Genomic DNA, 13,526 nt, shown 5'->3' with positions numbered 1-13,526 from the left:
GAGCTGCGAGCCCGTCCCGCGGGGCCGCCAGCGCTGCGCGAGAGCTGGAGGCCAGGCAGCCCTCGCGGGAGGGAGCCCAAGGCGTGAGCAGTGCAACGCATGTGCACGCACGTCGGCGCAGACGCAGTGACCAGCAGCAGTCGACATGAAGTAAGTAATGGCTGCGGCGGCCGCGCTGGGGTGGTTGCCGGGCGGGGTAGCGGTAGGGGCCGGGGCCGAGCGCCGCCGGGTTCCGTGGTGAGGGCGGGCGCGGGCGCGGCGGGATGCGGGCCCCTGACATGGAGCCGCTCACCCTGCCGCAGCGCCCTGACCAAGGTGAAGCTGATCAACGAGCTGAACGAGCGGGAGGCGGCGCTGGGCGTGCGCGAGGCGGTGTCGTGGCATGCGGAATACAAGGACAGCGCCTGGGTCTTCGTCGGTACGTACGTGCGTGATGCGAGCGGGGGGGCCGGGCCGGGCCGGGCGGCCGAGGGCTGCTTCCGGGAAGAGGGGACTGCCCGAGGTCCCCAGTGCCTGCGGGCCGCTCCCGGTGTCCATCCCCCTCGGGCTCCACCTGGCGCCGTTGCTCACCTGCGGCCTCCGCCCTTCAGAGGGGAGCAGTCTCCTGGCTTCTGCACAGCAGAGTCGACCTCAGTGCACCAGGCTCTGGGTATACAAGTCCCTTAAGCAGCTACAGCCCCAGCACCCTAACTAGCTTGTCTGTCTCCCCAATCTTAATTCACCCAGTCCTCATATTTCCTCCCTCACCAGTGTCCCCTCCCGCTGTCCTTTTCCATTTCTTTTCAGTATAAACTTTTTCTGTCAACCCATTCCTAGCATCTGACAAAGCAGGCGGTGCCTGTGAAAATTTGTGCCTCTCTGAACCAATTAGCACAGGGAGCAGAAAGCGGAGCAGCTATCTGCCGCTGTGTTGCCTTTGCCCTCCCTGATCTCTCTGTTGCCACATACACAAGGTTCCCATGCTATTGTTTCTGGGGTGTAGATTGTAGCTGTGTTATTCTAAGGACATGGGCAGACAGAGCTGTTCCTAGCAGTGTGTGAGGCCCAGAGCATATCAGCCTGGGTGGGTGGGGGGGCTGGTGAGCAGCTGGAGGCGGTGGCAGCAGAGCCGGGGGGGCTCAGCCGCATGGTGGCTGTGGAGGGGCCTGTCCGGCACTGACTCCAGGGCCCCCCAAAGCGTGCGGTCTGGGGCGGTCACCCTGATTTGACCCCGCCCCTAAGGACCACGCTGTTGGCAGACAAGGTTCTTTGGGTAAAGGTAAATCCAATATCTTTTATTACACCAACTCACATAGCTGGAAAAATTCTTAGCAAGCTTTCGGGCACAAACCCCTTCACCAGGCTGAGGAAGCATCTGCAGATGGTCTGTGCTCTTCCTGGATGGAGTGGTAAAGCAGCCAGAGGTCAGTATTTATCTCAGAAAGCCAGTGAGTTACAATGTAAATTGAGTTGGTCAGTAGGTGAGACAAATGGGGCGGAGGGGAAGGGGGAATGAATTTCGAACCTATACAGAAAATTCTCAAACAGTTGCAACCCATACTAGAAGGAGACCTAATTCTCAAAGAGATCTTCCCATAACCACCCATCCTATCCTTTAAACAAGCACCAAACCTTGCCATCCTCATCACCAGAAGCAAGCTTCCTATGACCCTGTTGCCTTGTGGGGTCAGGCCAACTCTCAGGATCTCAATATTGCGCTGTTAGACAGGAGGGTGTGACACAATTGCATATGTACAAACACACAAATCAATTAGGTGTGTACACACACGCACACTACCAGCTCAGGCACATACACATCCAAACCAGCCTAGGCACATGCATACCTATCACCAATTCAAGCACATATACTATACACCCCAAAAGTTAGACACAGATCACTAATTCGTATATCATGCACACAATGACATATATATTATATACACACACACACTCACCAGTTCATACACATACAACCCACCTACACATACACACAGGTAAGTTCCTAATTTGGATGGTACAGTGTATATGTGTGTGCTTGGGGTACCTGGGATACTTGGGGGAAGGTTCAGGTGAGAGAGAGAGTTAAAGTGTAGGGAGTGAAAGTTGCCAGAACTGGGATTAGAACCATTGGACTACAGAGAAGCTGGCTGAGGAACTGAGGCTTGGGTTTACTTAAGGTAGACTGGGGCTGGAAACTGAGGCAGACAGCTGAGATATTGGGGGGGGGGAGATAAGTGGTGGCAAGGAGGAGACAGCCAGGAAAGAAACTGAGGCAGAAACCTGGTTGCTCAGGGGAAAAGGAAAAGACAGTGGAGATAAGACAGTGGCAAAGAAAGGTTTCAAAATAACAGGTTTATTAAACAGACACACTACACAGCCCCATGAAGTTATTGGTTCACACACAAGAAACTCAGTGGAAGGTTTGGAGTCCAGGTGGGGAAGAGAAGCAGGGTCCAAGTCCTTGGTTGAAGAGAGGGTGGGCATGATAGCTACCTATCCAGGCTGGAAAGGGGTCTTTGTCCAGTAGGTGTTGTCCAGAGGGGGGTTGCCGGCAGGGTGAGTGGCATGGTGCTAGTTCAGATGGAGAGGGCATCCCAAGGAGTCAGTCTTCACTGCCCCTTTTTATGGGGCAGACTACCTCTGATCTCCTGTGGGAGGGCCTGTCCAGGCAATGCCAGTCCTGTTCCAGAGGGCTCCAGGTGTTCTTACTGAGCATGTGCAGCCTGGCACAATGGTGGGTTGCCTCATCTTTTGTTTCTTGAATGCTGAGGGTGGTTCCAAGGGCTGGGTCCTTGGTCCAGGTATTGGTGTTGATGGTTCAGTCATTCAGAGGGAGCTATTTTTAGACCCACTGCCATTGTTTCTCAAGCACCCTCATTCATCCCCATTCATTCAGGAACCAAGTTACATAGGTGGGGTGGGTGTATGTCATGGGTTACACTACTGGGCCTGGGGACAGGATGGAGACTTGACAAACAAAATGGAAACTTGACATGACATATGCTAACTTACATATGTAGGCCTAAATCATATAGTACCAGTAAAACAGTAATATAGAACAGTAAAAATCAATATAAACATAATAATTATACAATATAAAGAAGTAGAAAAAACAAAACAAACAGAAGTTGCTTCCAAAATAAAATGCTGAAGCTTATCCTATGTCTTAGCTTGCTTATCTATAGGGAATAGAGAGGGAAAGAAAAAGTCAGAAATGGTTGGGGAAGGGGAGGGAATCCATTTTAAAAGAAAAAAAAAAAGAAAAACGGGGGTTTTTGCTACAACCCAAAACACATCAAATGGATCCAGACCATGCTGGGACAAGAAATGTAAAACCTGCCAACACCTCTCCACCACCCCCGCAATAACTACACACCACAACAGAATCATCAACATTCCTGGATCTTACACCTGCACTTCCAGAAATGTAATATATTTCATCCAGTGCACCAAATGCCCTGATGGAAAATATGTAGGAGAAACCAAACAACAACCCTGCACCAGATTGAACACGCACCGTAAATCTATCAAAGACAAGAATACCTAGTTACCTGTGGGGGCACATTTCTTGCAAGAAAACCACACTCTCTCCAGTCTCTCAGTTCTAATCCTCAAAGGGAATTTACAAAATACCTTTCACAGATGAGCCTATGAGCTCCACTTCATCAATCTACTTCATGCAAAAATTCATGGACTAAATACTGGATTTATGACACATTATAACTTGCCTAACATCTGACTCCCCGGGTAAACCCTCCACTTTTTACCAGCTATTTTCATTCCCTCCTCTCTCTCATCCTTTGACTACAGCTACATTCCTTCCCCCCACCCCCTGTCTCACCTAGTGACCATCTCAATTTACATTTTAACTTGCTGGCTTTCTTGCATAAGTACTGGCTTCTGGCTGCTTTACCACTCCATCCAGGAAGAGCACAGACCTTCTGCAGATGCTTCCTCAGCCTGACAAAAGGTGTTTGTGCCTGAAAGCTTGCTAAGAAGAATTTTTCCAACTATTTGAGTTGGTCTAATAAAAGATATCAGATTTACCCAAAGAACCTTGTGTCCCACGCTACTGTGGCATTCATGCCATGGATTGGTCACCCCTTGTCTAACATCTCTATGCTTCCTTCTTTGCAGGAGGCCTCCCCTATGAGCTGACAGAAGGTGACATTATCTGTGTGTTCTCGCAGTAAGTGGAATTCCAGTTTTCTTTCTCAGAAAATTGATTAGGATTGTAGTTCTGTCTCCCTGATTTACAACCTGAGATTTTATAGGTTTCATAGACATTAGGGCAGGAAGGGACCTCAGAAGATCATTGAGTCCAGCCCCTTGCCCTGGGGGGCAGGAAGTCAGCTGGGGTCATAGGATCCCAGCAAGATAAACATCCAATTTTCTCTTGAAAGCATTCAAAGAAAGTGCTTGAACCACCTCTGATGGCAGGCTATTCCAGACCTTGGGGGCTTGGACAGTAAAGAAATTCTTCCTTATGTCCAGCCTGAAATGGTCTTGCAGGAGTTTATAACCGTTCAACCTTGTCGTCCCTTGGGGTGTTCTGGTGAACAAAAGTTCCCCCAGATCCTGGTGGACACCCTTAACAAACTTACAGGTAGCCACCAGATTGCCCCTGAGCCTGTGCTTTTCCAGGCTGAAGAGTCCCATAGCTCTCAGCCTGTCATAAGGTCTGTTTTCCTGACCTCTGATCATGTGCGTGGCTTTCCTCTGGACTCTCTCAAGCTTCTCCACATCCTTTTTGAATTGTGGAACCCAAAACTGGACGCAGTACTCCAGCTGTGGCCTTACCAAGGCCGAGTACAAGGGGAGAATGACATCCTGGGATTTGCTTGAGAAGCATCTATGGATACAATCCAGCGTTACTAGCTGTGGTTTATCAGGGGTCCAATGTTGCTCTTGCTTTTCCTCTGGCTCCCCACATATCTAAAAAAGGATTTTTTATTGTCCTTGATACTTGCAGCTTGTTGGAGTTCAGTTGCAGCCTTGGCTTTCTTGGTTTTCTCCCTGCAGGTCTGGACCAGTTCAGAGTATTCCTCCTTGGAGGTGGATCCAGTCCTCCATCCTTTTTGTGTCTTTATTTTTAGACACAGGAGGTCCGCTAGTTCCCTGCAGAGCCAAGGGAGCTGCTGTGCCCTTTTGCTGCCTTTCTTTCGAGATGGGATAAACTTTGCTTGTGCATCCAGGATCGCTCCCTTGAGGAGCAACCACTCATCCTGAACTCCCCTCCCCTTTGGGTTGTAGTCCTTTAGGACCTCGCAAGCCTCCTAAACTTGTCAAAGTCAGCTTTCCTGAAGTCAAGGACTTCTGTACTGCTGACTGACTTGCCAGCTTTATGGCAGATTGTAAAGGTGATCAGCTCCTGGTCACTGTCACCCAGCTTTCCTGCAATCATTAGGTCGCTAATTAGGTCATCCCTAGTTGCCAGTACCAGGTCGAGCAGTGCTTTACGTCTCATTGGCTCGTAGACTTCTTGTCAGATAGAGGTCATTCACAGAAGAGTGGAAGCTTTGTGACCACTCGGATTTGGCTGAGCACTCTTCCCATGAGATATCTGGGTAGTTGAAGTCTCTCATGGCAACCATGGACCTGGAGCATTCGGCCTCAGTCAGTTCCCTGACGAACTCTTGGTCAAGCTCTTGACTTTGGGTGGGAGGTCTGTAGTAGACTCCCACCATTGTGTCCCCTGTGCTGTGTTCCCCACAGATTTTAACCCAGAGGGTCTCTAGTCGTCCACCCTGGTTGCCAATATCGGCTTTCTTTCTCTCTCCTTAACATAGCTACACCCCCGCCCCTTTTGTCCCCTCAATCTCTCCTGTACTGGGTATAGCCATCTATACCTGTGGGCCAGTCATGGGTGGAGTCCCACCAGGTCTCCATTATCCCTATGACATCATAATTATTTATGTTAAGCAGGAGGACAAGTTCCTCCTGTTTATTCCCCAACCTCCTGGCATTTGTGTACAGGCAGGCAAGTGTCCCATTGGGGGCTCTAGCCTTGCCTGCAGATTGTTTCAGGGCTGGGGCAGGGGTGGGTTCCCTTAAGTGCCTTGGCCTGCTGACTTTGCAAAGGGTGCTCAGCGGGCCAGCAGTGACAGTAGTCCCCCCGTAACAGGCTGGCATTCTACCTTGGTGCTGCAAGACATGGTGGACTTCACCTACTCCAGCAATACAGGATAAATCTTTAATATTGATTCTTTTCCTTCTCTGTTGAGGTTTCCCAATTAAGTCTTCCATGGAATTGTCATTTTTCTCATCTTTGTCGTTTATACATATGCTCGGGGGGGGGGGGGAGCACTTTACGCTTTAGTTAGAGTGGCTCCAATTAAAGTGCCCAGAGTGTCATGTGTATCAGCGTCTCTGCACTGAAAAATGGCAGCAGGGACGCTGATTCACGTGATGCTGGAGCCTGGTAATTACCACACTGCAGCAGACTCACTTAATTGCTAATTACAGTGTGTCGGAGTACCCTCGCTGCATGTGTATAGGTGCCCTTTGGTTCTAAGGCTATACACCCATGACTCTCAATTCTCTTTCTAGGTATGGGGAAATTGTGAACATTAATTTGGTGCGAGATAAGAAGACTGGAAAATCAAAAGGTTTCTGTTTTGTTTGCTATGAAGATCAGAGAAGCACCATTCTTGCAGTTGACAACTTTAATGGGATCAAGGTTGGTGTGTCAAAAAAAAGAGGACCTGCCTTTAAATAAAACTTTGCCTGTGCCTAAATTGACCGCTGTTATCAGGCAGTTGTTTGATCTAAGGTTATGGCTTCCAGAGCTCCAGTTTGTTTTCCCTCCATCTTTGTGGATGTTCAGGTAAAGAGATGCATAGCTTCCTCAGTGGCAAATTACAGCAGCATGTAATTTGACTTAAATGCAGTGCATCTGCATCACCTCCCTCCTGCTCATAGAGTGGAGAGCTCAAGCATTGGTTTACAGGGGTCTAGTCGGCTATCTTTTCATACGTGTGAGCAATTCACCCTCTGTGCAGAGAGTTGTCCTTCTCCGCAGGATGTCACCTGAGGCAATTGCAAGGGAGGGTTGCAAGCTTGGGGATCTCTCTGCAGCCACTATTTGGATGGGGCTACCACCAATGTCAGGATTTACCTGGCTCTCCCCTCAGATATGAGGGCAAGGCAGATTTGTATGAAAGCATTTGTAAACATTTTGCAGATCAGGAGTCTTGGGCTGCTTAAGTTGGTTTTAGGAGTGCCTTCCTACCTATCCACCAGACAGCTGTGTGGTCATTACTCTGTGAAAGTAGAAGAGTCTTGAGCCTAGATTGGAAAGTATGGTCAAAGGCTGTGTAGGTTGGGGGATTTTCTCCACTTTGCTAACAATTTCTCTGTTCCTTTATATCTAGATAAAAGGAAGGACAATTCGGGTAGACCATGTGGCTAACTATCGCCCTCCGAAGGATAATGATGATATTGACAATGTCACAAAAGCCCTCCGGGAAAGAGGCTGTGGAGCTAAAACTCCTCCACCAACTTCATCTGACTCCTCAGAAGATGAGGTGCCTGTGCAAAGGCATAAAGGTAATGTATGTTCCTATGGGGACCCTAATCTTAAAAGGAGCGCTAGCAGGTGCTTCTCAGTTCAAAAGCTGAAAGAAGAAAGACAAGCAGATGTCCCTGTGATGTGCTGTAAAAAAGAACTGTAGTCTTAATCAATACTGTGGCTGCACTCCCCCCGCCTTTTCAGACTGGACCATGCTGTGGGAGCCTCTGGGACCATTTTTTAAAGTCCCCAAAGCATGTGAGAATCTCCCTTCTCTTCTCCTCCAGGCTCGGAGGCATGTTCCCTCTTCTCCCCTCCCTGCTACTACTGATTTCCTTGGTGTCTGGCAGGTAGGGAAGCTTCTCTTGCTCACCAGTCAAACTGCCTGTAAGCTGGGCTCAGTTGGGACAACAGCAGTGGGTGGGAGGTTCCCCCACCCTGTGCCTGCTTCTGGGGGGACCAGGCAGATCGTGGAACCCACCCATTGCCACTGTTGCTGTCCTCTAACTGAGCCCAGCCCCTGTGCAGCGCTTCTGAAGCAGGTAGGAACAGCTCTGAAACTTCCCCTGCTTCCCATACAGGAGGGAAAGCAGCATCAGTGAGTTGGAGAAGGTGGGTGGAGGGGATGCTCTGAGCATGGAAGAGGAGGTTGGCATTTTCACCTGCTTTAGGGAATTAGAGTCCCTGGCAGCTTCAAGGTGCAGTCTGTCTACGTGGTGATGGGAGGGGGAGGCTGGGAGCAGAGATGCAGCCACCCCTGCAGCACAGGTTGTACCCCTCTTTTAAATCCTGGATCCACTCCTGGTCTTAATGTCTAAATTGCCCCTTGCCATCTTGTGCAGGGTGTCCAGTAACCTTCATCCTGTTATTTGTGAATCTTCCTCACACTTCTGTGCCCGAGAAGCTGCAATAGCTGCATTGTATGCTCTCCTTTCCTAGGAAGACCATCCTATGCACATAGCTTCTTGGCTGGCAGGCTGCAGGCCTACTCTTGAGAGGTGTGGTGTTACCATGGGGGTAGGGGGAAGGGTTTTTTGTTTTTAAGTTTATTGGGTCATGTGTCTAGCTACAAGCAAGGGATGTCAAACATCCTGTGAGATTTTTAAGTCAAGACTAGATGTTGATAAGAGAGAGAGGATGTAGCTTAGCTGGTTTACCCCCACCAAGTTATGTTTTCTGGCCTATGGTCTTATGCTACGCAGCAGGTAAGACTAGGTGGTCATAATGGTTTGTTCTGGCCTTGAAATCTGTGGGCCAGCAACTTAGGGAGAGAGCTCACAGGGAATGTGAAAAGGAGTGTGGTTTTGTGAAAAAGCAGTGATATCTGGTCACTTGGCACATTGAATTGGTGTCTTAGTGTGGGTTGGTCACTTCATTTTAGTTTGTTTATACTAGGGCTTTTCCTGAGCAGCAGCAGTTTAAAGGTTTATTTTCCCCCCTTCTTTTCTCAGTTGAGCATAATTAGAGGTGGGGCAGCCCCAAACTGTAAAAGCCTGACTTTCAGCAAATGCTGCCATTTAGTGAGAACCAGGTAAGAGGAGAATTTGGTGTGGTGCCTCAGTTCGGGAACTTCCTGCTACACCAGGAAGTGCCTGCTGTCTCACCTAGACTGCATCCTGGACAGTTTTCACACTTCCTGGACACACTTATGTTCCCAGGAGGACTTACTCTTTCCAGTCATGTCAACTGTGTGACATCCTTCCAGAAATAAGGTGCTTGTTTTATTTGGAGGCATGCTGTATGTAAGAAAAATACAGTGAACTTACAGCAGAAGGGTGATCTGGATGATGAGAAAGTGATCCAGTAAAGAACTGCACCAAGAATTGAAAGGATTGTGCAAGTCAGCAATATATACACCTTAGGGAATTGTGCAATTATACACCCATACAATTTTGTGCATAAAAGCCATGCCCATGAATAATTGCATAATTTTGCATAATTTAACTGTGGCAGTCTCTGTCCCTCCACCTTCATGGCTGCACGACTGGACAGCTGGGTAAGTGGAGTGGGGTGCTACTACCTGCAGTGGATGGGTGGGTGGGTGGATGTGGGGTTTGTGGGTGGGTATGGGCTGCACTCCATTGGGCCAGGCTGGCCAGCCAGCTCAGTGCCTTCACGTGGGGCTTCCAGCATGAAGCTGCTTGTGGAGGCATGGAGCCCACCCACCTTGAAGATGTGTAGCTCTTGGTTCACACACCATCAGGCTGGGCCAGCTGGCTCTGTGCCTCAACATGGGGCTTCCAGCACTACAGCAGGAAGCAGCACGTGCAGGCACTGAGCCTGCCTAGCCCGATGATCCGTGGCTCCCACTTGCAGTGCTACGAGCCCCGTGTGCTGGCATGGAACCAGCCTGGTCTGGTCCAAAGGTGTGCACCAGTGAGCCATGCCAACTCCGTGCCAGCACATGCAGACCCTGGGACTCGGGCAGAGGTGCGCACTGCCTAGGGTTCTGCCTACTACAGCCATGAGCACTCCCAAGAGCCTGCTGCTGCTGAGCTGGCAGCAGTGGGGGCTATGCACCATATGGTGGGGGGGAGGGCTCTACACCCCTTCACAATCCCCCCACAGACCTTACACCCACCCACAGATTCCACATATTCCCATACCCAGGCCCAACCACAAACCCCACACACACATCCACACCTTCGCGAATCCCTACAAACCCCACACACACACCCATACTTCTTCACAAACCTTCCCACACCCCCCATATCCATCCACAAGCCCCACATACTCACACCCCCCACACCTCCACAGATCATCTCACAAACCCCACACACATACCTAGCCCCCCCCACACACCCACCCTACAACTATACAAAGTACCTGTACATATTTCTAAAGAATGCAAAACAGCCAATTGGTGCTGCAAGCATGGGGAAGCAGCGCAAAGGTGCGGACAGAGGGTGGGGGAGCCGAGGCCAGCAGCGCTGGCTTCGGCTCCCCCACCCTGCTTCCTGCAAGAGGCAGAGCAGCGCAGCATGGGGTGTTAGGTGGCGGCATCCCATCCCAGCCCCCCTGTCATTCTTGACATACAATTGGCTAGTATTTAAGTAAAATAAAATGCTTCAACTCAAATTTGAAGTCAAGCCTGTGACATGGTGTATACTGGATATCCTTTAATCTAGGTATTCTTTTTCGGTATCACTATCTTTTTCAGATGACACTAGAATAGTAGTTTTAATTGGCTCATCTGAATGTCCATTTTCATTGTTTAGAGGCAGTTTCACTAGGGGTGCACCAATAGAGGTTTTTCGGGCCAATACCGATGGCTGATTTTTAACGAGCCATATCGACTGATACTGATCTGATTGCTGATATGTGGCCCGGCAGCATGGAGAGCAACGAAGGGCTCATAAGTCTGTTGTGGGAAAAGGCGGGGGGGGAAGGGGCATGGGGTGGCAGAGCAAGGTCCCCACAGTGAGGGAAGGAGTGGGGTTGGCAGTGATGCTAGGGGAAGGGCAGGCACTGCACAGCCAGGACAGGGTGCGGGGTGGGGTGTTGGACGAAGCTATGGCACGTCCAGGGGGTGGCTCCTGCTGTGGCATGCACCCCAGAAGGGCATGGGGGAGTGTTCCCCCCAGGATCTGCATGGGGCGAGGGTGGGCTGCAGGCCAGGGGCCGGGGCCGGTGCCAGTGCCAGGCTGTTCCTGGCAGAGAGTTTGGACCAGGGCTGTACTTGGGGTGGACGGTGGCACGATAGGGGGCATGGCTATAGTGAATTTTGGGGTAGCTGTAGTCCCCCTGCGCCCCCTCTTTCAGCACCGCTGTCGCCTACCCTGAGCGCAGCCCTGGCCCAACCACCCACCAGGAAGAGTCCAGTGCTGCCTCCAAGCCCAGCCCACAGCGGCAGCCCATCCTCATCCTGCGCACAGATCTGGGGGGCACATGCTCCCCATGGCTGCCCCGGGGTGCGTGTAGGGGCAGGAGCCACTCCCCATGCCCCCCCCCAGACAAGCTGCTCATGGCTCTGTCCCGCGCCCTACCCTGGCTGTGCAGTGCCTGCCCCTGTCCCAGTGCCAGCCCCGCGCTCTCCCTCACTGCAGGGGCCTCGATCAGCCCCACCATGCCCCTTCCCTCCCCCATCTACTCTTCCCCCACAACAGACTTATGAGCCCTTCGCTGCTCTCCAAGCTGCTGGGCTGTGCTCCTTGCTGCCTGCATGCTGCGCTGTGTCTAGGTGCATGCAATGGGACAATTATCAGCGACATTATCAGCCAAAATAGCTGATTGCTGATAATGTCAATTTTCATAGATTCATAGAATGTAAGGCCGGAAGGGACCTTGAAAGATCATTGGGTCCAGCCCCCCTGCACCAAGCAGGAAAGATAACTGGAGGACAGGTGACCCCAGCAAGGTGACTGTCTAGTTTCCTCTTGAAGATTTCCAGGGTAGGTGATTGCACCACTACTGGATGGAGCTTATTCCACAGTCTGGACACCCTGACTGAAGCTTTTCCTAATTTTGAACCTGAATTGGTCTTCCAGGAGTTTGTGGCCATTACTCCTAGTTTTCTCCTCAGGTGCCCTGGTGAGCAGTTGCTCACCAAGCCCTTGATGTACTTCCCTAGCGTAGCAGTAAGCTGCTACCAGGTCCCCTCTCAGCCTTGTTTTCCTCAGGCCCCATTATAGAAAGGATGAAGACAAATTGGAGAGCGTCCAGCAGGGGGCAGCAAAAATGGTGAGAGGGCTGGGGGACGACTTAATGAGGAAAGGCTGAGGGAACAGGGCTTATTTAGTTTAGAGAAGAGAAGCCAGGGAGGATTTAATAGCAGCCTTCAACTACCTGAAGTGGGGTTTGAAAGAGGATGGAGCAATAAACTATTCTCAGTGGCAGCAGATGACAGAACAAGGAACAGCGGTTTCAGGTTACAGCAAGGTAAGTTTAGGTTAGATATTAGGAAGAATTTTCTCACTAGGAGGGTAGTAAAACACTGGAACAGGTTACCCAGGGAGGTGGTGGAAGGTCCATCCTTGAAGGTTTTCCAAACCTAGATAGACAAAGCTTTGTCTGGGATGATCTAGTTGGGACTAGTCCTGCTTTGAGCAGGGGGTTGGGCTATATGACCTCCTGAGGTCCCTTCCTACCCTAACTTTATGATTTTAAAAGACAAAGGAAGTTTGTAGGTTATTTCAATACCTATTTAAAGGCATATAGGAAATCAAAATTGGCCTCATAGGTACCGATATATCGACATTTATTAATCTCATTAATCATGGGCCACCATTTTTAAAGATGGTGATCAAATGTCAATATTAGGAAAGTGACCCCCCAGGCTAAATTTCTTCCTTCACACCTCAGTTATGAATTTAAAAAAATAAAATGGATCCCTCCCCAAAACACATGGGTTTGTTTTATATATATATATATATATATATAATATATATGAACGACAGGACTAGGAGCAGAGTCCAGTGTTAATCCTCTCTCTACTACTGTTGACATGGTTGCAGCAACAAAAGGGTTAACACTGCATCATTTGCCTGGAGAGCCAGTAAGCTGGTTGAGGGTGAGTAAGCTGCTGCATCTAGTCAGCTTTTAGCCCTGACTCTGGAAAAAATGTCTTGTTTTCCATGTTTTGCCTTCCTAAACAAGGTATGTATCCTATGATATACAAGACAAAGGACAGTAGAGGAAGGAGAAGCATAGTGGTGGACATGACAGGATTAAGAACAAGTACATTTTTCGTGAATATGACAATAAAAAAGCTGAATAAATGAGTGTAGTGTTGACATCTCAGCTTCCCCCTCTGCCAGCCAGTGACCTTGGGGAAGTTTATAGATTGCAATATATATGCTAGTTTATAATTCATCTTGAAACCTAGCCCTCCTTTTGAATTATTTTTTTGCTTCTGGTTTAAACACATGCTGATAGAATGTAACTTCATATTTCTTTTGAAAATAGTATGTTAAGGAAGCAGTATAGTAACACCTCTAGCCACCTGCTTGGATATAGTTGGTGGTAATGAGCCAAGTCAAAATGTGCTGATATGATCTAGGCATTAGGGGTGCAGGCAGTATGATCACAGAAGAAGGAG

The 13,526-nt window shown here is 49.6% G+C and overlaps 1 protein-coding gene across 1 annotated transcript in view; it reads left to right on the top strand.

Moving 5' to 3' along the window:
* Window positions 1-6: 6 nt before the first annotated feature.
* Window positions 7-13,526, top strand: part of RBMX2 (RNA binding motif protein X-linked 2) — a 15,499-nt gene continuing 1,979 nt past the window's right edge. The window contains exons 1-5 of the mRNA XM_006027536.3: window positions 7-150; window positions 303-418; window positions 4,117-4,168; window positions 6,529-6,658; window positions 7,353-7,527. Coding sequence (XP_006027598.1) covers window positions 146-150; window positions 303-418; window positions 4,117-4,168; window positions 6,529-6,658; window positions 7,353-7,527 — 478 coding nt within the window. The 5' untranslated portion in view covers window positions 7-145. The remainder of the gene's footprint in view (window positions 151-302; window positions 419-4,116; window positions 4,169-6,528; window positions 6,659-7,352; window positions 7,528-13,526) is intronic.

The sequence above is a fragment of the Alligator sinensis genome, unplaced genomic scaffold, assembly GCF_000455745.1.
Source record: "Alligator sinensis unplaced genomic scaffold, ASM45574v1 scaffold879_1, whole genome shotgun sequence".
In the NCBI taxonomy this organism is placed as follows: domain Eukaryota; kingdom Metazoa; phylum Chordata; order Crocodylia; family Alligatoridae; genus Alligator; species Alligator sinensis.
This window is presented reverse-complemented; position numbering and strand designations above follow the sequence as displayed.